Genomic DNA, 24,366 nt, shown 5'->3' on the forward strand with positions numbered 1-24,366 from the left:
ATGAGGAACACATTTATCACTTTTACCAGTAAGCTCCGACCTTAGATTGTCCGCAATTTTGAGCAGTTTGAAAAACACTTAACCCAGGATTTTTCAGCTATTTGCGTGAAATGGTATCATCTGTCTGACCTCCGTTTTCACTAGATCAGGTCTGTTGGTCCAATGGCTTCCCGCTTAAGTGAATGTCTGACAACATCAAGGTAGCCGGTTCAAGCCTCATTTGGTGCAGACTTCATTTAAAGTGCATTGCAAACAACAAGACTGTATCAATGAACACATGTGCAATTGATAAAGATAACATGAAATGCTTATTTTAGAGGGTATGTTTTTGCAATGTATGACATACTTCATTCTGAAAATAGCCGATCTACAATCTCAAAACTTTTCAGATAGCAACGTGTTTCTGAGCTTGTAGATCGGCTGCTTTCACTGGTTCACTTTTATCTTCAACAGACAACCTTAGCCGGGACAAAGCTATAGCACTATAGGCAGTGTTGCAGCCTGTCAATTCGAAGGATGAGGGTTCGATTCCTGTTAATGGCAATAGATTGAGATGTCCAATCAATCCAATCTGCTTCCATCTGTCTTCAATCTATTCCCTCTCTCTCTCGGTGAGAGGTGGCATTGCAAAAAACATGACCTTAAGCTCAGTCTTCTATGGCTTATTGTGCATATTACTTATAGTTTTGTCTCTCTTTTAATGTATGATATGCTTCATTTTGAAAATAGCCGATCTACAACATCACAACTTTTCAGATAGCAATGTTTTGTGAACTTGTAGATCGGCTACTTTCACTAGTTTTCGTTCTGAGGAGACACACAAATGCCTTTATTGGTAAATGGTTTGTGAACCAGTGATCTAGAGTAGTTTGGGACACAGAGGCCTGGTTCAAAATGAACGGAAATACTTATAAATATCAACAGACACTATCAGGGAGGCCATATATCGAGCTCAATGAGAGAAAGGCAGTCTTGGAGTCCGTAGGTTGCTGGTTCGATCCCTGTCCACGACAATGTATTGAGGTGATCATGATTTGGCATTATTCGGATAACACATAGTGTGTCTTGAGGATAGGCTTAGGCGTTGTTTTACTGAGGTTAGGGTTAGTGAGGGTTTAAAATCCTCATGTTAATTGCATGGTCTTCTTTCTCTCAAGTTCAGTCTTCTATGTTTCAATGGCTTATTGTGCATATTACTTATCATTGCTTCTTTCTTTTTTCTCTCCTCATTCCCTGGCCCCGTATTATCGCTGCTTGCAGCTATATTCTTTGTTTGTGTTTCTCTGCTTGGCTGGCATTAAAGACTTTTTTACTTATTCCTGCCTCTGTTTTTTAGTCTGCACTTGGGTTCAATTTGACTATTCACTACAGTAACAATGAAGGAAAGAAAGATAGAAAGAAAGAAAGAAAGAAAGAAAGAAAGAAAGAAAGAAAGAAAGAAAGAAAGGGTGAATGTATCTCAATTGTAATTGTAACACATACTGTAGTCACTGTAACTCACTGTAACTTATCACTTATTATTCAAGTCAAAGGGTGTCACTATGATATCAACCTTATTCACACTCTACAAATAAAGCATCACCACAGTATTCAAAGTATAATCACACAATAAATAAATGATGAAAATAAGTTTTGTAAATTAATCTGACCGTAGAGTCTCCAGTCTACAATGAGGACTCTTCAGTGCATCACGCAGCGGATCCAGGTCCAGCCGGGCATTAGAACTTAAGTCCAGGTGTCGTAGATGGGATGGATCAGAACTGAGAGCTGAAGCCACAACTTCAATGTGTTCCTTCCGGAGGAAACAGCCAACAAGTCTGTAATGACAGATTAAATGTAAAATCGGAAATGATCAAACAGATCAGCCCAGTTCACAGTCAAGGAAGTTAGCCCATTAAGACCGGGAACACATCTGTGTAACCACTTAAACAATTATTTTATACATTGGCTATTCAAAAATAGCACGAGTGCCACACTATGAGCTTATAGATCTGCTATTTTAGAAATGTTTTGAATATTTTGTGCAAATCTTTGAATATATATTTTTTAAAGCGAACATTTGTAACTCCAATCTTTGCTTCTGGGAGTCCCTGGAACAACATATTTTGAGTTGGGGGTCCGTAGCAAAATACATATACTTTTGGTGGTCCTTGACATGAAAAAGGTTTGAGAACCACTGATATGACACTCGGTGCCACGCTATGAGCTTGTATATCTGTTATTTTTAAATATATATTTTTTTGAATTAAAAAAAAAAAAATCATTTATTTTTTTAGTTTTCTTTTTTTTTTTAAGTATTGTTTCATCTTCAAAGTTTTTTTTCAACGGCCGGGGGTCCACAGGGGTCCCCGTGGCGGGGGTGGCAGCCGGGGTTCCACCGAGGTCCCCGTGGACCGGCCAGGGGTCCACGGGGGTCCCCGTGGCGTCCGGGGATCCACGGGGTTCCCCGTGGGGGCCGGTGCTCAACTGCCCGACCCGTCCGAAAGGCCACCCTTCCTGGGTACCAGATGGGACGAGTCCCCTCCCTGCCCTGGAGGTGCGCCTTCAAAGTCACGCGCACAACTTTCAAAGTCGCGCGCACAACTTTGAAAAAAAAAATGTACACGAAAAAAAAACAAAAAACTTTTCCTCCTTTTCAAAGTCGTGCGCAAGACTTTGAAAGTAGTGCGCACGACTTTGAAAAAAAAACACTCACTTTGAAAAAAAATACTTCTAAAAAAATAATAATAATCTTCCCTCTTTACAAAAATGTCATTCTCTAAAAAGATTATTCTATACACCCTTGGCCAGGAGGAGGAGATGGGCAGTGACTTGGCCACCACTGTCGACCCTGCCATCAGGAGGGTGTAGCGGTTCAAGGGTCGAAACACCTGATGATCGATGGTCCCCGCCTGAAGACATCACATTTTCCTGGCCAAGGCTACATTCACCAAACGTGAATGGAGGAGAAGCATCGTTAGATGTAATTATAATCATAGAACTCTGGGCAACCAGTGACTTCCAGGAAAGTCTGGATGGATACCGAGGAAGGTCGGTGACGCTGGAGAGACAGATGACCACCAGAAAGAGCCTGGCGTGGGTGTATGAGGATAGCAACCTCATGCACAGCACTCGCGAGAGGGCACCAACTCAAGCTATAGACATTAATACAGATACCCCCAGAGTCTCCCGTGAGGGGGGGAGTATGAGAGACTCAACAATACAAACTTAATGGTTTAAAGCCAGTAATTAACCACAACTAGCGAGACGGCTCACCTAAACATCAACTGGGGAGGAATTGGAAGTAAAATGTCACTGCGAGTGCAAGCGAGAAGATCTGCAGGAACACAAAAGGCAAAATACATCTAGCCAGGACCAAGTGTGGAGAAGAGGGGTCACATGTGCAGCGCACAGCCTCAGCGGCTGGTGAGACGAAGGAAAGATCCAGGCAGGAAAACCCCCACAGTACTGGAGATTTCTACGCACCTGTGTCACCTCAAGACCTCAGGAGGGACCCACCCAATACCTCCAGCCTCTTGTTGGTTTAAAAAAAAACAATAGTTTACGGATCCGGAGGGAGGAGTTTAGCCTTGGCCAGGAGGAGGAGATTGGCAGTGACTTGGCCACCACTGTCGACCCTGCCATCAGGAGGGTGTAGCGGTTCAAGGGTCGAAACACCTGATGATCGATGGTCCCCGCCTGAAGACATCAAATTTTCCTGGCCAAGGCTACATTCACCAAACGTGAATGGAGGAGAAGCATCGTTAGATGTAATTATAATCATAGAACTCTGGGCAACCAGTGACTTCCAGGAAAGTCTGGATGGATACCGAGGAAGGTCGGTGACGCTGGAGAGACAGATGACCACCAGGAAGAGCCTGGCGTGGGTGTATGAGGATAGCAACCTCATGCACAGCACTCGCGAGAGGGCACCAACTCAAGCTATAGACATTAATAGAGATACCCCCAGAGTCTTCCGTGAGGGGGGGAGTATGAGAGACTCAACAATACAAACTTAATGGTTTATAGCCAGTAATTAACCACAACTAGCGAGACGGCTCACCTAAACATCAACTGGGGAGGAATTGGAAGTAAAGTGTCACTGCGAGTGCAAGCGAGAAGATCTGCAGGAACACAAAAGGCAAAATAGATCTAGCCAGGACCAAGTGTGGTCACATGTGCAGCGCACAGCCTCAGCGGCTGGTGAGACGAAGGAAAGATCCAGGCAGGAAAACCCCCACAGTACTGGAGATTTCTACGCACCTGTGTCACCTCAAGACCTCAGGAGGGACCCACCCAATACCTCCAGCCTCTTGTTGGTTTAAAAAAAAAACAATAGTTTACGGAGCCGGAGGGAGGAGTTTAGCCTTGGCCAGGAGGAGGAGATGGGCAGTGACTTGGCCACCACTGTCGACCCTGCCATCAGGAGGGTGTAGCGGTTCAAGGGTCGAAACACCTGATGATCGATGGTCCCCGCCTGAAGACATCAAATTTTCCTGGCCAAGGCTACATTCACCAAACGTGAATGGAGGAGAAGCATCGTTAGATGTAATTATAATCATAATAATAAAGCAACTATAAAAACAAATGTTAACCCCCCCAAAACGATCCTTCCCCTTTAAAAAAAAGTCACCCCCTAAAAAAAAAAGAATCATAGCCTCCTCCTTTTTTTCTGCCAACGTACCTACCCTTAAAACAATCTACCTAGTAATGTCCCTTCAGGGGCTCCGTACAGTTGTCTTGTGTTGTGTCTGTTTAATTCATTATGTTTTGGTCTTCAAGAAGAATGAAAGATACGACCCCCCCTGCAGTCAGACTCCACATTCACATCACATTGGGCCGGATTCATAACGAGGGTCGTAAATATGGTGTAAATGAAGTTCGTAAAGGAGGTTGTATTTTTGGTACTCACTAACGGACGTGCAATTCAAAAAGCGGGTCGTATATGACAGAGACGTGTGTATGACCAGTGCATTTGACCAGGTGTGATGATTACTCTCTGGAAGGCTGCATCCAACAGCATCCAACTTCAACGTCACCGTGCTGAACCGTGCTGAACAGTGTTGCCATGTCCGCTTATTATAAGCGAATTTGGACTTATTTTTATGTTGCTTGTAAATATTGGGAGCTGTGGGATGCGTTTTTTGGGCTTGTTTCTAAAGTGTAGTTGGTTATTTGGGCTTGCTTCACAATTGTTTAATTGTTTTAACCGGTGGTTCTCAAATATTTTCATGTCATGGACCCCCAAGTTAATATGTATGCTAATTTATCCCTATAAGCCCCATCTGAAAATGCTTTGTGCCAGCTGGAGGCATATTTGTGTTGTTAGAATGTTTAAAAAATCTTCCAAATCTTCCACATTTTATTACACTTTTTTTTTTTAAATAGCAGATCTACAAGCTCACAACGGTTTAATTAAAGTGCTTATAATGGCCTAAGTGCCAGTTGCTTCTTTTGGGCTTGTTTTCCGAGACCTGGTTGCTTATTTCTCTCACAACATCTGGCAACGCTGATGCAAGTTCAACTCTGCCGTCTCTCGTCTAAAGATAACATAGGCTATGCGGTGTCGCATCGCCTTGACAACTTACTGTTCTGTCTGGAAGCGGATCACGTAAGAAATGCTCTCATGTGTAATGAGAATAAAGAAGTTTACAAGGTTTAACCCCATTACCAAATAAAAGGCTATTAAAATGTGGAAAGGATATTATATAAGCCTTTTCTTTTTTTTTACGACAAAATCTTAATTTCCGGGGATCTGAATGTACATGTGTGTTGTCTGGCTAAGCCTCTGGCTAAAGAGTTTTTAGATGTACTTGATGCTTTTAATCTTGTTCAGCATATCACTGAGCCCACACATGAGCTCGGACATACACTAGATCTCGTTATTTCGTTCGGCTTGCCGATTTCTAATGTTAAGGTTTGTGCCCCAGTTCGCTCAGATCACTTTCCTGTCATTTTCGATTTTATATTGCCCTGTGACTCCTCTAAATCTAACCTTCCCGCACGCCAGTGCCGTGTATTGAAACCTGCTACACCTGTGCTTTTTTCTTCTGCCTTTACCAGTGCAGTTCAGGCCGATAATGGTCTCTCTGAGGGCCTTGACACTGAGCAACTGTTATCTTCCTTTCTCTCCACCTGTGTCGGCATTCTGGACACGGTGGCGCCATTAACACATTGACTGCCATCGGCTAATCTCAGAACGTCCATCGTAGTGCCACGCTATTTCTTACCTTTTTTGTTTTTTTGATTCCGTCATAGGCCCCGCTAAATCCGTTTAAAATCCGCGTTCATTTGGTTCGACACAAACACGGGACCCGACCGAACAAAACGCTGAAAACCGTGCGGCGATCCGACACTGCATTCTGGAGAACGAGAGGAAAACGCTAAAATGGTGGATGTGGTGAGAAAAACAACAAGCCAGAGATAATGGCGTCCAAAGTTGACCGCTAGACAGGAAACGGAGGCGGGAGAAAAACCGGAAACAGTATTATTTCGTTTCCGGTCCGCCCCCTGGCGGACCGGAAGTGCAAAAAAAATCCGGAATCTGCACCTGCACGATTTAACATGGGAAAACTACGGGACTACGGGCTACGGGAACGGCAGTTAACGGTTGGATTTAACGGCCCGTAGGACTACGGGCCTGGCAGTGGATGTGTTAAAAGCCATGCATCCCAGACCTAGGTCCGAGCCTTGGCTAAATGACACCACCCGTGCTGCCAGAAGAGAGTGTCGGAGGGCTGAACGCAGGTGGAGGAGGGATAGGCTCCACGTGTCGCATGACATTCTTAAACAGTGTTGGAAGAAATACCAGGGCATTGTCAATGCAGAAAAGTCAAGACACTTCTCAGATATTATTTCTAAAAATGTGGATAAACCACGCGTTCTTTTCAAAACCATTGACCAGCTGTTAAATCCTCCCCAACCCACTTGTCTGGAACCTTCCTCTGAGGCCTGTGAAATTTTTTGTAGCTATTTTATAGACAAGGTCACCACCATCAGAGCAAACATCTCCCCCCCCGTTTTTGATGCCTCCATGGCGGTTATCTGCACAACTGTTTTTAGTCATTTCAACCCTGTGTCCTTCTCCGAACTCAGTGAAACTGTCGTCCAACTCAAATCCTCATCCTGTCCCACAGATGCCCTCCCCACTCACCTTTTTAAGGAGGTCTGGGAGACAATTGGGCCCAGTGTCCTCAGCATCATAAACAGTAGTCTCGCCTCAGGTGTGGTACCAGTTTATTTTAAAAAAGCAGTTGTGTCACCACTAATTAAAAACCTAGTCTGGATACCTCTGTCCTAGCAAACTATAGACCCATTTCGAAGCTGCCATTCATTTCCAAAATCCTTGAGAAAACGGTTTTATCACAATTATTGTCTTTTCTGCAACTACACAGTATTTTTGATATTTTTCAATCTGGTTTTAAAGCATTACATAGTACTGAGTCAGCATTGTTGAGGGTTTTCAATGATGTTTTATTGACCACTGACTGTGGTGACTCTGTAATTCTGCTGCTGCTAGATTTATCGTCTGCTTTTGACACCCTGGATCACAAAACCTTAATCTCCAGACTGAAGCAGTATGTTGGTGTCCGGGACACTGCCTTAGAATGGTTTTCGTCATATCTAGCTGAGAGATGTTTCTCAGTTAAATTTGGAGATTTCATATCATCCTCCACCCCCCTGTCTTCCGGAGTCCCTCAGGGCTCGATCCTTGGGCCAATACTTTTCTCCCTATACCTCCTTCCCCTGGGACAAATTTTTAACAAACATGGTATCTCCTATCATCTCTATGCAGATGACTCTCAAATATACATGCCCCTAAAAAAGGATAGCAATGGCCCCCTGACACCTCTCCTTGACTGTCTAAATGATGTCAAGGCATGGATGGCTGCTAATTTTTTAAGTGTTAATGAAAGTAAAACTGAGGTCATAGTGTTCGGGCCGAGAGGCCCTGGTGTTGTACCCACCGACCTGGGCTCCCTGCAGCCCTATGCAAAAAACGTTGTCTCCAACCTGGGCGTCAAAATGGACGATGCTCTCAAACTGGACAAACAGATTAGTGCGGTGGTCATCTCCAGCTTCTACCATCTGAGGCTGCTGGCTAAAATCAAGTCGGTCCTGTCTTTTGAAGATTTTGAGCGTGTCATTCATGCATTTATCTCCACACGTTTAGATTACTGTAATGCACTTTATGTTGGCTTAAGTCAGGCCTCCATTGCACGACTACAGTTAGTTCAAAATGCCGCAGCTCGCCTCCTAACAGGGACCCGCAAGCGAGACCACATCACACCGGTCTTGGCCTCACTCCATTGGCTCCCCGTTCGCTTCAGAATTGATTTTAAGATTTTATTATTTGTTTTTAAATCACTGAATAATTTGGCACCTCAGTACCTTTCTGAGCTTATAGAAGTGCACATTCCCCCAAGGTCACTGCGGTCTGCGGCACAGTTGACACTCAAGGTCACACGGAGGACAAACCTGAGGTCCAGAGGCGACCGAGCCTTTTCTGCCGTAGCACCCACTTTGTGGAATGCGCTCCCCTCCCATGTCCAACTGGCCCCCACTATCGAGACTTTTAAATCTCGCCTTAAGACCCACCTTTATGCCCTGGCTTTTAATTCCGTTTGAGTTTCTGTGTTTCTCTGTTTTTTTTTTGCATTGCATTGTTTTCTATGTCTGCTGACGCTGCTGCGTCATGTATTTTCTTTGTTTTGTTTTTATCTCTGTACAGCACTTTGTAGGCCTTGGGTTTTAAAATGTGCTATATAAATAAAGTGGATTGGATTGGATTGGATTTTCTAATGAACATTGCGCACCTTTACCAAGGTAAAAAGATTATGAAATCCAGCATACAAATGGAACGCTGCTATCCGATTATGGACAAGAGCTTATTGATTACTTATTGATTAAATTCGTTATTTTTTGATTAATATATCACTATCCTACGTCGGAATGGGGAATAGTTCTTCTGGACACAGCTTTCATCCACTATTATTAGGCTTGTTTCCTCATCAGATGGTGATATTTATTAGGCTGTTGTGTGTGGCGTTCATGTGATCAATATAAAGTAGAGTAGCCTACAGTAGACTATTAGCCTACAAATTAATACCGCAGGACGGACACTGGAAGTGCGTCCGTCCCTCCGCAGTGTCCTATTTTCATTATTATGTGACACTTTGGCTGAGATGGCCCGCTGGCAAACACACTGAGGGACCTTTTCAGCTCTAAATACGACTCATAGCCTAGAAAATAAATAAAAAGCGGTGGAATCTACATCATGTCTAAGCAATACATCGTTTAACATTTATTTTTTATTTTTTTATATATATGTGTGTTGACAAATGTTGGGCACATATATATTTTATTTGAGGTTTGCCACTGTTGTAATAGATTTTGGCATGAAGAATAAAGCATTCTAAAGACATACGCACATTTCAGCCCTGGCAAGACTGCCTCGGGGGTGACGTGAGAACGTGCGCACCTGACGCACAAGACACAGACCAAAAAATCTTTATGAATCAGGTGTATGTGTACGACTTGTCCTAAATGCCGGTACGTACAAAATATGGTCGCAAATCCCTTTATGAATCCGGCCCATTGTCTCTGAGCTGAAAACCTGACAGTTCTTCTGCACCTACAGTAGTTACAGTTGGTGATGTAGGATTGGACAGTAGTTCTAGGTAGAGACTTAGTAAAGGATTAATTCACTCTGATTCTAACCTAATTTATGGTACAATTATTGTCTCAAAAACAGAATACAGCTAGTAAAGATAAATGAATCACTTTCTTCTCTGATCAGGACTGATGTTGGAACACCTCAAGGCTGCATTACATCACCTGTGTTGTTTAAATCAGTGCTTCTCAAAGTGGGGTCTGAGGACCTTGAGGGGGTTTCAGGGGGTCCCCGGCATTTTGTTTTTATATATCATCAAAATCTGTCTAAACACTTAAAACAGTAACCCTATATACATCAGCTATTTGGAAATGGCCGATCTACAAGCTCACAACGTGTCTCAATGCGACACGTTGTGAGCTTGTATATCGGCAATTTAAAAAAAAATCTTTAAAACTTTCGACAAATTTGGAATATGTTTAAAACTTTTCAGCATCACAAATCTTTTGTGGGGTCTCAGGCACAAAAGGTATAGAGGTGGGGGTACACATATTAATTTATATAATACATGTTACTTTAAATAATACATGTTACTTTATATAATACATGTTACTTTATATATTACATGTTAATTTATATAATACATATTAATTGATATAATACATAATAATATGTATATATTATATCTATTACTGTATTTAATACATATTAAATCACAGTGGTGTAAAGTAACTAATACATTTACTTAAGTACTGTACTTAAGTACAATGTTGAGGTACCTTTACATTACTGGAGTATTCCAATTTATTAAACTTTTACTTCTACTCCACTACATCTTAGAGTCACATATTATACTTTTACTCCATTACAATTATTTGATAACTTTTACTAGTTACTTTGTAGATTTTAATTATTATTACAAAACATATAGATTTTGTTACCACCTAAGGTGACTGTAAAGTGTTTGTATTGTGTCTCTAATTTATATTTTGGTATGATAACCCTTCCAATCTTGTAGCTTAATGGCAGTTATCACTACCTACCCCTATAGGAAAATGTGATGTATGTGAATCATTTATATGACTTCTAGACAATACTTTTTGGAAAGCAATGATCTTATAAACAGTTGGCCCTAAGGTGATTTTACCAGCGGAATCATTTTCTGCTGAGGACATTTTGGTATTGTGCATATTTGAACAAATTTGTGGAAATAATGACATGATAAATACAATTACAGCTAGATGTGTCGCATCGCGACACATTGTGAGCACGTTGATCGGCTATTTTCTAAAGATCGTTATCCATTTTATACATTTGAAAACTTGTGAAATGGGACAATCTGCATAATGAGTACTTTTACTTTTGTACTTTATGTATATTTTGATACCGAAACTTTTGTGCTTTTACTCAAGTACATTTTTAATTCCGGACTGTTACTTGTAACAGAGTATTTCTACATGATGGTATTGATACTTTCACTTAAGTAAAAAAAAAAAGGACTTTTTCCACCACTGTCCATTTATATAAGATTACTTTATATCATATTTATTACTGTACATAATACATATTAATTTATATAATATATATTACTTTATATCATACATATTACTGTATATTATACATATTAATTGATATAATATATAACTATATATAATATAAATGGGGTGTCCTTGACATGAAAAAGTTTGAGAACCACTGGTTTATCATACACTGCAGAATGAACCACTAGTGTGACCAATCAGTGTATTTTATAATCTCTCTCTCTCTGTGTGTGTGTGTGTGCGTGCGTGCGTGCGTGCGTGCGTGCATGTGCGTGAGTGCATGTTTAGTATTTTTATTAATTTTGAATGAATGCATGCCGTATATACAGTGAGTGAAAGGTGCTCTAACATGATGATATTCACATTACTACTAACCTGGCTGTTGTGCAGTTCCTCACAGCTGGGATCAGTCTCTGTCGCCCCCTCCAGTCTGTGTTGTATTTGTCCAGGTCCAGCACCTCCAGAACCTTCTCTGACATCTGCAGCATGGTGGCCAGAACTGAATACTGGGTCATAGAGAGATTATTCCCTGATCTGCTCTCTGACTCCAGGTACAGTTGGATCCCTTGACTTACTGAGGGGTCGTTCATCTCCATCAGACAGTGGAAGATGTTGACACATCTGTCAGGAGAGAAGCTGTTATAGGGATCATTCATCTCCTTCAGGTTGTTGATGGCTCTCTGGATCTCCTCTGGACTGGTCTGACCCAGCAGGCCTCCTAACAGACTCTGGTTGGACTCAAGTGAGAGACCATGAAGGAAGCGGACAAACAGGTCCAGGTGACCACTTTTAGTCTGCAGGGTTTTTGTCATAGCAGCCTTCAGGAAGTCAGAGAGGGAAGTGTCACTGTTGAAATCATCATCTTCCAGGAATGTCTTCAGGACCTCCATGTTCCTCTGTGTGAAACAGTGGAACAGGTAGACTGCAGCCAGAAACTCCTGGATGCTCAGATGAACAAAGCTGTAGACTGTTTTCTGGAAGAGCAAACTCTCTCTCTTGAAGATCTCTGTGCACACTCCTGAGTACAGCGAGGCTTCTTTCACATCAAGACTACACTCTTCCAGGTCTTCTTGGTAGAACATGATGCTACTTTTCTGCAGATGCTCAAACGCCAGCCTGCCCAGCTTCAGAAGGACTTCCCTGTCGGTCTCAATGAACGGCTGTTCATTCGCATTTTTTCTCTTTTCTCTGAGTCTTTCTCTTTTGTTTCTTTTCTTTTTCATTTTTTGTGTCACATCATACTTCAGCTTCTTCCTTTTTGTCTGTACCCACAGGAAGTGGCTGTACATCTGAGTCAGGGTCTTGGGCAGCTGTCCTGTCTCGTCTGTCTTCAACATGTCCTCCAGAACAGTAGCAGTGATACAACAGAAGACTGGGATGTGACACATGATGTGGATGCTCTTTGATGTCTTCATGTGTGAGATGATTCTGCTGGCCAGCTTCTCATCGCTGAATCTCTTCATGAAGAACTCCTCCTTCTGGGGGTCTGTGAACCCTCGTACTTCTGTCACCATGTCAACACATGCAGGAGGGATCTGATTGGCTGCTGCAGGTCTGGTAGTTATCCAGATGACAGCCAATGGGAGCAGATTCCCCTTGATGAGGTTTGTCAACAGCACGTCCACTGATGATGTCACTGTGACATCAGAAATGATGTCATTGTTGAGGAAGTTCAGTGAAAACCTGCTTTCATCTAGACCATCAAAGATGAAGCCAACTTTCCAGACAGCGAGCTGCTCTGCTGTGACCTTCTTTAATGTTGGGTGGAAAACATGGATCAGTGTGAGAAGACTGTGCTGCTCATCTCTGACCAAGTTCAGCTCCCGGAATGAGAAGGGAACCAGGAGAATGACATCTTGATTTTCCAAACCTTTTGCCCAGTCCAGAGTGAACTTACGCACAGAGAATGTTTTTCCAATGCCAGCGATGCCTTTGGTCAGAACTCTTCTGCTGGGTGTCTCTCTGCCAAGGAGGAGGTGTTTAAAGATGTCACGGCAGTTGATTGGTTTGTCATGGAGGGTCTTCTTCTTGGAAAGTGTCTCTATCTGCCACACCTCATGTTGGTTATTAACCCCTTCACTCTCTCCCACTGTGACGTAGAGCTCTGTGTAGATGTCAGTGAGGGAGGTTCCTGTCTCTTCAGTGATGTGTTCTGTCACACAATCAAGACTGTTCAAACTGATCTTATAATCCTTTAAATGCTCCTGCAGACTGACATCTGCTATGAGAAGACAATGAAGACATTTTAAACATTCAGCTTTACATTCTTACTGCTGTGTACTCAAATTATGAATGTGTACTGGTTGTCTATTCTAATGGAGGATTCTCCATTAGAATAGACAACCAGTAAAATATTATTGTGTGAATTGTTTTTGTGAAGAATTTACAGATGTTTTTTATTTTATTTTAATATTCAAGTCATTAACATGAACTATAATTAGTCTGTCCAGTCTTACTTTGTCCACTGCTGGTTTGTCTGGGTGTCTTCAGTCCAGGTGTGGTTCTGGATCTCTTTCCACACTGGGGACAGTCATGGTGTTCTGTTGGAGCAGACTGGTCCCAGTATGAGGTGATGCACTGTCTGCAGAACCAGTGTCCACAGCTGATAGAGACTGGATCTATCAGAACCTCCTCACACACTGAACACCTGGACGCCTGCTCTGTCACAACACAAATCCTCCTCTTCCTGTCTCTGTGGACATGAAGAATTATTTATTATGACAATATTCCTGGTTGGATGTAAGGGTATTTCTATACTGCTTGGTGTTGGTATACAATAACAGTGTCCACTCTGTCATGGAATAATATATTCATGATTCTTATTTGGTCTAGAATTATTTTTTTTAAAGTTAAAAACTACTAAAACCTCCTAGACATTCTGTCTGTCTGTCTGTCTGTCTGTCTGTCTGTCTATCTATATGTCTGTATCAGTCTGACAACCTTGAATAAAAATATGTTTTACTTTATTTATATTCAATCATACAATCCATGTGGAATCCACACACACTTCTAGTCAACATATCTTGTATGAACTCTCTACTCTGAAGTATAAAACACTTCAACGTCCACAGGGAACATTTAACCCTGCAAGACCCGCTGTTGTAATAATACAACGTTTGTATTTTATCAAAAAAAAGTGTATAAATCATTTGTTGTCCTGTTGTTTTTTCACCTAAACCTCATCATTGGATCCTATTGTTTAGTCTTGCAATGTCATTGGCCAGGATATTTGCATATAAATGCCCCCCACAGAGGCAGAAAATGTCACAACTTGAAAGTCCTTGAAGGAAGAAAAATGTCTGTAATCATTTTTTTGTGATCACTAGAATGTCTAAAACATGTACATATGTTTTTATTGTGAAAGATATCCCCCAAATGTAAATTAGAGCATGCTTTATACTTCTTGTATTTTTACAACATTGGGTCATGGTGGTAGCAAATAGCAATTCACCTATCCTATATATATATATATATATATATATATATATATATATATATATATATATATATATATATATATATATATATATATATATATATCAGAGGTCGCGTTAGTCCGATAATTGCCGGTTTTGACCGTTTTTTTATGACAAAGACCGGAAAAAAATAAATCTCTCCGGACATCATGACCAGTTGATAATGACACGGCAGTTCATTAATTATCACCGCAAATTAGGCATATTTCATATCCTCTACTTTGCAAGCTCTCTCTCTCTCTCTCTCTCTCTCTCTCTCTCTCTCTCTCTCTCTCTCTCTCTCTCGCACATATGCTCTCTCAGCCTGCGTGCGAGAGAGAGCGGTAGAAAGAATGTCACACGCTGTTAAGTTACACCTATTTCCTGTTAATAATAACCAGTGTAAAATGTGCTGCATTGGGCGTTAAATGGGAGACACTTTATTGTGAAGGTACAACAGGAAAAAGAGAGTTGTTGTTGCTGCAGCAAAGTTGTTGCTGGTGCTGCGTAGCTAGACTGCGGTCTCGGCAGTCAGACAGAGATCGAGGTCCGGTTACAAGTTACATTTATAAAGTTGTGTATTTAACAGTCAGTCAAACACAAGTTGTATCATTACGAGTTAGAATATGTCACAGATACTAGGCTACTACAAGGGCACTTGTGACTCGTGAGTTAAGTTGGCAAGTTGCCCTACAGTTTAACAACAGTTTCATTGAAGATGAAATATCCAACACAAATGCGTAAATACTCTCCACAACAGCTATAGGCTACTGCAACTATGGCATCGAGGTGAAACACGACGTTAATCATAATCGTGGACCTATTTTTAACTCTATGAGGTGGACACGTTAAAACGTTACCACTTTGAACTGATTAGCTCTATGAGGAGACGACAAGGTTCTCACAACTCATCAACTTTCCCACGGCTGTCCCAACTAGACGCACGGACGGCATCCACTGTCTAACTAAACAGTATAACCACCTGTGAGTGAGTAGTGGTCTATCATTTATTGCCCTAACAGGTCAGCTGAGCCACGTTATGAAGGATTTATCTGATTTTTTTGCATTGCCCTTTGATTAGAAAATGCATTCAAACGCAATTGATTATTGAGAAACCATTACACACGCAGCATGCGCAAATGGTAATGTAGGTAATTAATGTATTTGTGTAAGATGACGCTGCTATATAAAATGTGTATATTATGATGGTTCATGTTCAAATAGCTCAATCCAGGCTGTATTTACGCACCTGCTTGTCATTATTGCATAACATTAATTATGACCGTTATTTTTGTCAGATGTCCGGTAAATTTGAATCCTTCCGGACATTGGGACCGGCAGATTAAAATCCTAGCGTGACCCCTGATATATATATATATATAAATACACGCATACAGTATATACCAATATGTATTTTGTAACCAATTGTACTTGAAAACAAATATACTGCAATAACGTATAACATTTCATTGCCTATAATGTTTTAGCAAAACATTTTGGTATTGTTTGTGATTAGCAATCAGTGTATGGTAATTGTTCATATGGGAGTAGCCCAGTTAAGACTCTCTCATCATTGTCTCCGCTAGGAGACTATGTTTTCGTTCTTGTCCTTCCGTGTGTCCACCAAGCTAACATTGGTCAAGGTTCACGTGACAATATGTTGAAAGGGTGCGCTTTGATTGGCTAGCGAGACGCATGATGAAATAGAGACCTATAGGTGTGTCACTTCGAAAGATCATTTATATCTTTCGAAGTGAGGTAAGACAGGATTAATCAGGAACAGTACTGGCGGAGACCTGTGCTCCGAGGAGCACATTTTCTAGTTGTTCATGTGATGGGTGTTGGGGATTGCCCACTTACAGCCATCCTCAATCCCTTTGTTAGGCTAAGCACCATCAGTGATGATGGTGTTTAGCCTTTGTGAGGACAAAGCACAATAGGTTGGCCAGACAGTATTGTGTGACTTGTGAAATATGTACCTGCAGTGAGATGTGCAACTAATGTACTAAAGGTATGTCTTTATTTTCATTTCAGAAAGCCACTAGCAAGGAGAGAGCCTCGCTTCACTGCAAGGGATGTGTTGGATAGTGTAATATTGTAATCGACTAAAATAAAATAAAATCTTAAAAATATGGCTTATTGATGTTATTGTTCATAATGTACTGTTCTGAGGCCAAATAATAAACCATAACCATATAAATGAACCCTTAAGTTGTTTTAGTGAAGTATATAGACATTTGCCATGTTATTCTGACAGTAAGTAAAAATGTCCTATAGGAAAGTGTGCTACCCGTTAGACCCAATGTTGTAGCATTTCAATAAAACCTTACGAAAACGATTTATTTCTTTTGCAAGTAGAAATATGTACGGGTCTTGCAGGGTTAAGAAGTGCAGCGATCGTGATGAACTGAGTTTGGTTTTAATGAAGAACATTAATTAATATGGTTCATTTGGTTTGAGACATATGTTAAAAATCAAGTGTGAACTATGAATGGTTGTTGAATACATAACTAAATACACATTTGAAAAAACACATTGGCCGCGCTTCCCAAAGAGATGCTGTGTAGGGATGCTGCGTGAGTCCTACGAAGGGTCTACGCGCGTCCACACAGGCTGCGCAGTACCTTAGCAGGCACGTAAGAGCCGGGTTTTCTTAAAGCGATTTCAGGTGGTGCGTAGCCTACGCCAGCTGTGTAAGAGCCTCCTGCACAGCTGGGACCCGGCCAAACCTACGCTCTACTCTCATTAGTAGCAGCTGGTTGTGCGCTACGTGCTATCTGAACTAGCTTCAGGAAACGCCATCGTCGTAGGTTCTCAAGAGCACGCGTTACGTGTCTGCTAAACGTAAGTAAAGTATGTTCACTAGATATTTTTACTTCTACTCAAGTCATTGTAACAATACTTTTACTTGAGTACAGTTTAGGGCTACTCTACCTTGGTACATGTCCAAGACAACCTAAATATCAGTGAATCAAAGATCACTACAGCTGACAGTGAGATACTCTACTACTGTCTACATCTGTGAGCAGATACAAGAAATGATTTGTGTCTTTCCAGATGAAGTTCACAGAGATCAGTGATCTTACTTTGTATCTGGAGGTCCAGGTTCATTACTGAAGTCAGGAATTAGTCCTTTAGACCGGTCACTCTTCATAGACACACAGCTGGGTGTTGGAGACTCTGGTCTGTGGTAAACACTTCTAGAATCATAATAATGTTTCTAATTATCATGTGAGTGAAAAAGTCAGTTTGTTCAATATTCTTTATTCCAGTGTTGATTTTGTTGACTAAAACTATGATGAAAAATATTTGTCAACATTAATTAACATGGTTCATTTGATGTCATTTGTACATGGTTTAGAGACAACTGTTAAAAATCAAGTGTGAACTATGAATGGTTGTTGAATAAATAAATAAATACACATTTGAAAAAACACATTAGAGAATCAGACCCCAGAATTCAACCTTTCTAGTTCCTCTGTTCATTTTCAGTCCAGTAACCTTGAATCATAAATAAATCTATCTCATAGCATGTGTCCTTTGGACAGTATGATTAGTTACTAATGAATAACTGAAAATAAAGGTTATTAACACTGTCATAACATATTCATGCTACACAACTAAATCAAAGGACCACTTCATCCATTTCCACCATATTTCATCCAACTGGTCCTCACTAATGCTCATTATAATATTATATTATATATTATCTTCATATAACTGGTCCTCACTAATACTCATTATAAGATGTTATCATATGTGGACAGTTCAGATACCTGGCTACCAGTGACATCAACGGTAGGCAGGTTTGGTCAAGATTTCAAACATCATTTTATTTTGTATTGATGCAAGAACAATGACTTCTATATCATTCTGATTATTTAACCACATGTGGGTGAACATTCAGAAAAAATAGCAGATCTACAAGCTCACGCCATGACGTGTTGTGAACTTGTAGATCGTCTATTTTCTGCAAAGCGATTTGGTGTAGAGGTGAAAGTATAGAGTTTATGTTAAACGATAAATCAGGTTTGTATAAAGGAAGTCAGTACTTGAGTAGTATGTTCACTAGATATTTTTCACTTCTACTCAAGTCATCGTCATTTTAAAGTAACACTACTTTTACTTGAGTACAGTTTAGGGCTACTCTACTCTACCTTGGTACATGTCCAAGACAACCTAAATATCAGTGAATCAAAGATCACTACAGCTGACAGTGAGATACTCTACTACTGTCTACATCTGTGAGCAGATACAAGAAATGATTTGTGTCTTTCCAGATGAAGTTCACAGAGATCAGTGATCTTACTTTGTGTCTGGAGGTCCAGGTTCATTACTGAAGTCAGGAATTAGTCCTTTAGACCGGTCACTCTTCATAGACACACAGCTGGGTGTTGGAGACTCTGGTCTGTGGTAAACACTTCTGGAATCATAATAATGTTTCTAATTATCATGTGAGTGAAAAAGTCAGTTTGTTCAATATTCTTTATTCCAGTGTTGATTTTGTTGACTAAAGCTATGATGAAAAATATTCGTCAACATTAATTAACATGGTTCATTTGATGTCATTTGTACATGGTTTAGAGACAACTGTTAAAAATCAAGTGTGAACTATGAATGGTTGTTGAATAAATAAATAAATACACATTTGAAAAAACACATTAGAGAATCAGACCCCAGAATTCAGCCTTTCTAGTTCTTCTGTTCATTTTCAGTCCAGCAACCTTGAATAATAAATACATCTATCTCATGTCATGTGTCCTTTGGACAGTATGATTAGTTACTAATGAATCACTGAAAATAAAGGTTATTAACACTGTCATAACATATTCATGCTACACAACTAAATCAAAGGACCACTTCATCCATTTCCACCATATTTCATCCAACTGGTCCTCACTAATGCTCATTATAATATTATATTATATATTATCTTCATATAACTGGTCCTCACTAATACTCATTATAAGATGTTATCATATGTGGACAGTTCAGATACCTGGCTACCAGTGACATCAACGGTAGGCAGGTTTGGTCAAGATTTCAAACATCATTTTATTTTGTATTGATGCAAGAACAATGACTTCTATATCATTCTGATTATTTAACCACATGTGGGTGAACATTCAGAAAAAATAGCAGATCTACAAGCTCACGCCATGGCGTATTGTGAACTTGTAGATCGGCTATTTTCTGCAAAGTGATTTGGTGTAGAGGCGAAAGTATAGAGTTTATGTTAAACGATAAATCAGGTTTGTATAAAGGAAGTCAGTACTTGAGTAGTATTTTCACTAGATATTTTTACTTCTACTCAAGTCATCGTCATTTTAAAGTAACGATACTTTTACTTGAGTACAGTTTAGGGCTACTCTACTCTACCTTGGTACATGTCCAAGACAACCTAAATATCAGTGAATCAAAGATCACTACAGCTGACAGTGAGATTCTCTACTACTGTCTACATCTGTGAGCAGATACAAGACATTATTTGTGTCTTTCCAGATGAAGTTCACAGAGATCAGTGATCTTACTTTGTGTCTGGAGGTCCAGGTTCATTACTGAAGTCAGGAATTAGTCCTTTAGACCGGTCACTCTTCATAGACACACAGCTGGGTGTTGGAGACTCTGGTCTGTGGTAAACACTTCTGGAATCATAATAATGTTTCTAATTATCATGTGAGTGAAAAAGTCAGTTTGTCCAATATTCTTTATTCCAGTGTTGATTTTGTTGACTAAAACTATGATGAAAAATGTTCGTCAACTACCTTTTTACACTGACGAAAACTACATCAAATCTAAGCTATGACGGCTCAAACTAAGTCATTATAGTAATTAATAACTAAAACTAATAATTTCATTTTATGTTTGGTTGCGTTCCAGTGTTGCGCTCTAAAAATAGCAGATCAACAAGCTCACAATACTTCGCAGCGCGTCTACCTCCAATCGGAATCCCTCCCTCTGTTGTATAGCTCCCAGGTGAGCTTCCACAGTCTTGGCTGCCTAAAGGTGACAACACCAGTGAATATTGGCCACAATGCATGATTCCAACCTTTTTCTGCACATCGTATCCAAAAAGTAAAGGTCGGCCCCCCTGCTCTCAGATGTTTACATTTTTAGCGGCCAAGAAAATCTAAGCGACGAGTTGAAACAAGCGTTTAAATCGCTTATTCAGTCAGCCTGTGGCCAGTGAACCCGCGTCCGCATGCGCAGTACTGCTCTCATAAGATTGCATTGGGAAAACATGCCACAGGCTGACTAAAACAGTGATTTAAATGCTTCTTTCAACCCGTCGGTTAGATTTTCTTGAGCGCTAACATTTTAAACATCTTAGAGCAGGGGGGCCGACCTTTACTTTTTGGATACGATGTGTGGAAAAAGGTAAGAATGATGCATAGTGGCCAATATTCACTGGTGTCGTCACCTTTCTGCACCCGAGACTGTGGAACCTCATCTAGGAGCTATTACAGCAGAGGGAGAGGTTCCAAACGGGTCTGCGCCATCATGCTATGTCATGTTCTAGTGCTGTGTATATGGTATAGGAGGATTCACATACTTTAAGTGTGGAGGTCCAGGTTCATTACTGAAGTGTGGAGGGTCATCTTTAGACACACAGCTGGCTTTTGGAGACTCTGGTCTGTGGATGTGCTGTTTGTCACTTCCCTCCTCCTCTCTCTCCACAGACTCACTCATCTTTGGTCTTTATTTAACCTGTCATGTTTACAGGCAATACAAACAAAACAGAAAATAGGAAATTACTAAAGAGCTGCTTTACATTAAATGGTGTCAAACCTAACAAACCTAATAAAGTGGTCAGTCTACTTCTGAGACAATCACTATAAAACTACAGCAGAGAAATCACAGATCAAGTGGTGTAGTTTTACAGTTTGTCCAATAGATGGTGCACATGGACCACATTAAGGAGGATAGACGGCCTACAAACACAGTTAGACATTTATTTTAAGTACAGTTGAAACATGGATTGTGGTTGAAGTTGGTTGTGTGAAATGGAGTGTTTTCAGACCTGGGGAGGTGAGGCTGTTTTGTTCCCATTATGAAACAAATAAACATTTCCTTTTAGCACAATAACACAGACTCACTTACAGGCCGGTCCATACATGTCATCAAACACAGTGAAGGAGAATAAATCCATGTTGGTTTGTGATCTATGTCTGTTTAACTAACCCTAACCCTAACCCTAACCTTAACCTTAACCTTAACCTTAACCTTAACCTTAACCTTAACCCTAGCCCTAGCCCTCGTAATAGTAAAACATTTCATGACACATGGAATTAATGCCCTGAAAATCTCTGGGTGCAGTACGTTAGTCCGACAGCGCATTCCTCCGACAGCGCAGCGCTCCGACGTTTCCAATACTAAACCCGAACCAAACCCGCACCCTAACCCTAACCGCACGCGGATGCCACATAGTCGGAGAAAAGGTCTGTCGGATTAACGTATGCCTCCCAAAATCTCTGGCCTAGAACATAATCTGAATTGAACGGAGGGGAAATGTAAATTCAACAAAAAACAATGGTTAAGCAAATTAGACAGTGCTTTTCCAGGGGGACTAAATATGCTCTTAAAGCACACAGTAAGAATAAGGTGAAACAAACTTTATCCCCTAAAAAACAATCAACACTAGAAAGACAAAGAAACTATATAGGTTATAAAACAACAAAAGGACCCTTAAGTGGTCTCAGTCAATGACCCATAGGACCCTAAACCTAACAAATTATTATCTTAAGTACACAAAGCTAAACACTATCAGTAAACCCTAACGTTAACGTTAACGTTAACGTTAGCGTTAACCTAAACCTTAACCTTAACCTTAACCTTAATCCTAACCTCACACATTAACCTAAAAGTCTGAATAATAGGATGTCGTAATTATGAGCGGAACCCGTCTGTTTATCCATCAGCCACAATCACTTCATCATGGACTAAAAAACACTCTCACAGTTATTTACAGTATTATTATAACAATAACTTCATCATAATAAAACACTGTTATTTATTATTATAACAAGGCAGGTTTTGTAGTTTCACCAGCAGACAATAAACTACAGGACTCACACTGCTGAGACGCACAAAACACTTTCTGTTTCACACAAGATGTCAGACCTCCACAAATGATTCCTACGACAGTAAATCAATGAATTAAGTACAATGTAACACTATTATATTAAACCTGTTCATTATTATGAAATACTAACAGACCACATCATCTGGTCTGTATGAAATATGGACTTAAAAAAATGTAACCAACATTAACAGTTGATGATTTCATACATTCACACATAATGATACAGTGTAATACTAAACGACTCATACAGTCAATATGTCCTGGTGACTCATTAAGAGACATTTTACCTTCATGTGCACACAGATGATGTTCACATAAAAGAAGCTTCTGATCCACCTTCTATGTGTGTGTGTGTGTGTGTGTGTGTGTGTGTGTGTGTGTGTGTGTGTGTGTGTGTGAGTGTGAGTGTGAGTGTGAGTGTGAGTGTGAGTGTGAGTGTGAGTGTGTGTGTGTGTGTGTGTGTGTGTGAGGTCATGTGAGGCTGCTCTGTTCACATTCACTTCTTCAAACTCAACTCAAGTACGACTGTGAAAACCATGTGATCTAAAAGTGCTCCAACATGGAAGTGATGAGTCATCTTTGTTCAGGGGCGGATATTTGCACTAGGCAGACTAGGCAATTATTTCTTTTTTCTTTATTTTTATTCTTAATCTCGGTCCGATCAGGTCTTTTGAAACCGATCACTGATCCGATCATAATCAAGTCTGATCATCCGATACCGATCCGATCATGTTGCACAATATTATATCAGGTTTTTTTAAACCGATCACCGATCCGATCAAGTCTGATCATCCGATACCGATCACTGATCCGATCATGTGGCGCAATATTATTTTTTATATTTTTTAACTTCCTGTATTTCATTTAACTTTTTTATTTATTAATTCATTCACTCATGCATGTATATTGATTGGCTGGTCGTCCAGGCCCAGAGGTGGACAGAGTACTCGACCCCAGTACTTGAGTAAGAGTACAGAGTAATCCTGGTTACATTTACTCCACTACAACTAAAAGTAGCTCAGTCAAAATGTTACTCAAGTAAGAGTAAAAAGGTACTTGCTTTTAAATGTACTTAAGTATTCAAGAGTACATGCTTTTAAAAATACTTTAGTACAAGTAAAAGTAAAAGTACATTTCTAATTTTGCATAAGGCTTGTTTAAATCACAAGTCAAATGAGTGCAGCATTGGTTCAAAACGAGTTAACTAAATCCACAAAATATTCAATTTAAATATACTGTCTTGAACAAACTAAAATATGTCTAAAACCTCAGCAATTCCAATACAACAAAATAACTCCTCATCTAAAGCAGTAACAGTGATGTTAGGTTTTCAATGTAGTTAGTGGGTGCCAGGAGTATGCCATACTGTCTGAATGAAAGCCATACCATTTTGGCATACTGAGTATAGCAACATTGTATGCCTTTCATTGTTTTCAAGGCAAAAAAACAAACCATGTCACTCTGCCTTCCATGAATATTCAAGGCAAAAAAGTACCATATGTCATTGCTATGTGCTAGCTGCTAGCACCAAACTCCGCTGGAATTGATAGTTTTAAACTCTCTAAAGGGATCTGAAATGTTGTGCTTACTTTATGTTGGACTACTTTATTTGGGCTGTGTGCTGGATTCTTTTTTTTAACGAGGCACAACGAGCGCGTGCGCACACACACACACACACACACACACACACACACA

At 40.3% G+C, this 24,366-nt stretch overlaps 1 protein-coding gene across 4 annotated transcripts in view; it reads right to left on the reverse strand.

The window, feature by feature from the left end:
- The window catches only part of LOC311041371 (NACHT, LRR and PYD domains-containing protein 3-like), a 43,610-nt gene extending 22,319 nt beyond the window's left edge, over window positions 1-21,291 (reverse strand). Inside the window, exons 1-7 of one of the 4 annotated variants that reach the window (XM_084086284.1) lie at window positions 21,142-21,291; window positions 20,120-20,233; window positions 18,898-19,011; window positions 17,675-17,788; window positions 13,590-13,825; window positions 11,509-13,351; window positions 1,650-1,817 (exon numbers count right to left, since the gene is read on the reverse strand). In XM_084086284.1, the coding sequence (XP_083942410.1) occupies window positions 1,650-1,817; window positions 11,509-13,351; window positions 13,590-13,825; window positions 17,675-17,788; window positions 18,898-19,011; window positions 20,120-20,233; window positions 21,142-21,278 (2,726 nt within the window). In that variant the 5' untranslated portion in view covers window positions 21,279-21,291. Of the gene's footprint in view, window positions 1-1,649; window positions 1,818-11,508; window positions 13,355-13,589; window positions 13,826-17,674; window positions 17,789-18,897; window positions 19,012-20,119; window positions 20,234-21,141 lie in introns of all 4 variants that reach the window. The other 3 variants (XM_084086283.1, XM_084086285.1, XM_084086286.1) reach the window with 3 other exon arrangements.
- Window positions 21,292-24,366: the final 3,075 nt, after the last annotated feature.

This window comes from Gymnoscopelus microlampas (assembly GCF_963454915.1).
Source record: "Gymnoscopelus microlampas genome assembly, contig: SCAFFOLD_155, whole genome shotgun sequence".
NCBI classification, from domain to species: Eukaryota; Metazoa; Chordata; class Actinopteri; order Myctophiformes; family Myctophidae; genus Gymnoscopelus; species Gymnoscopelus microlampas.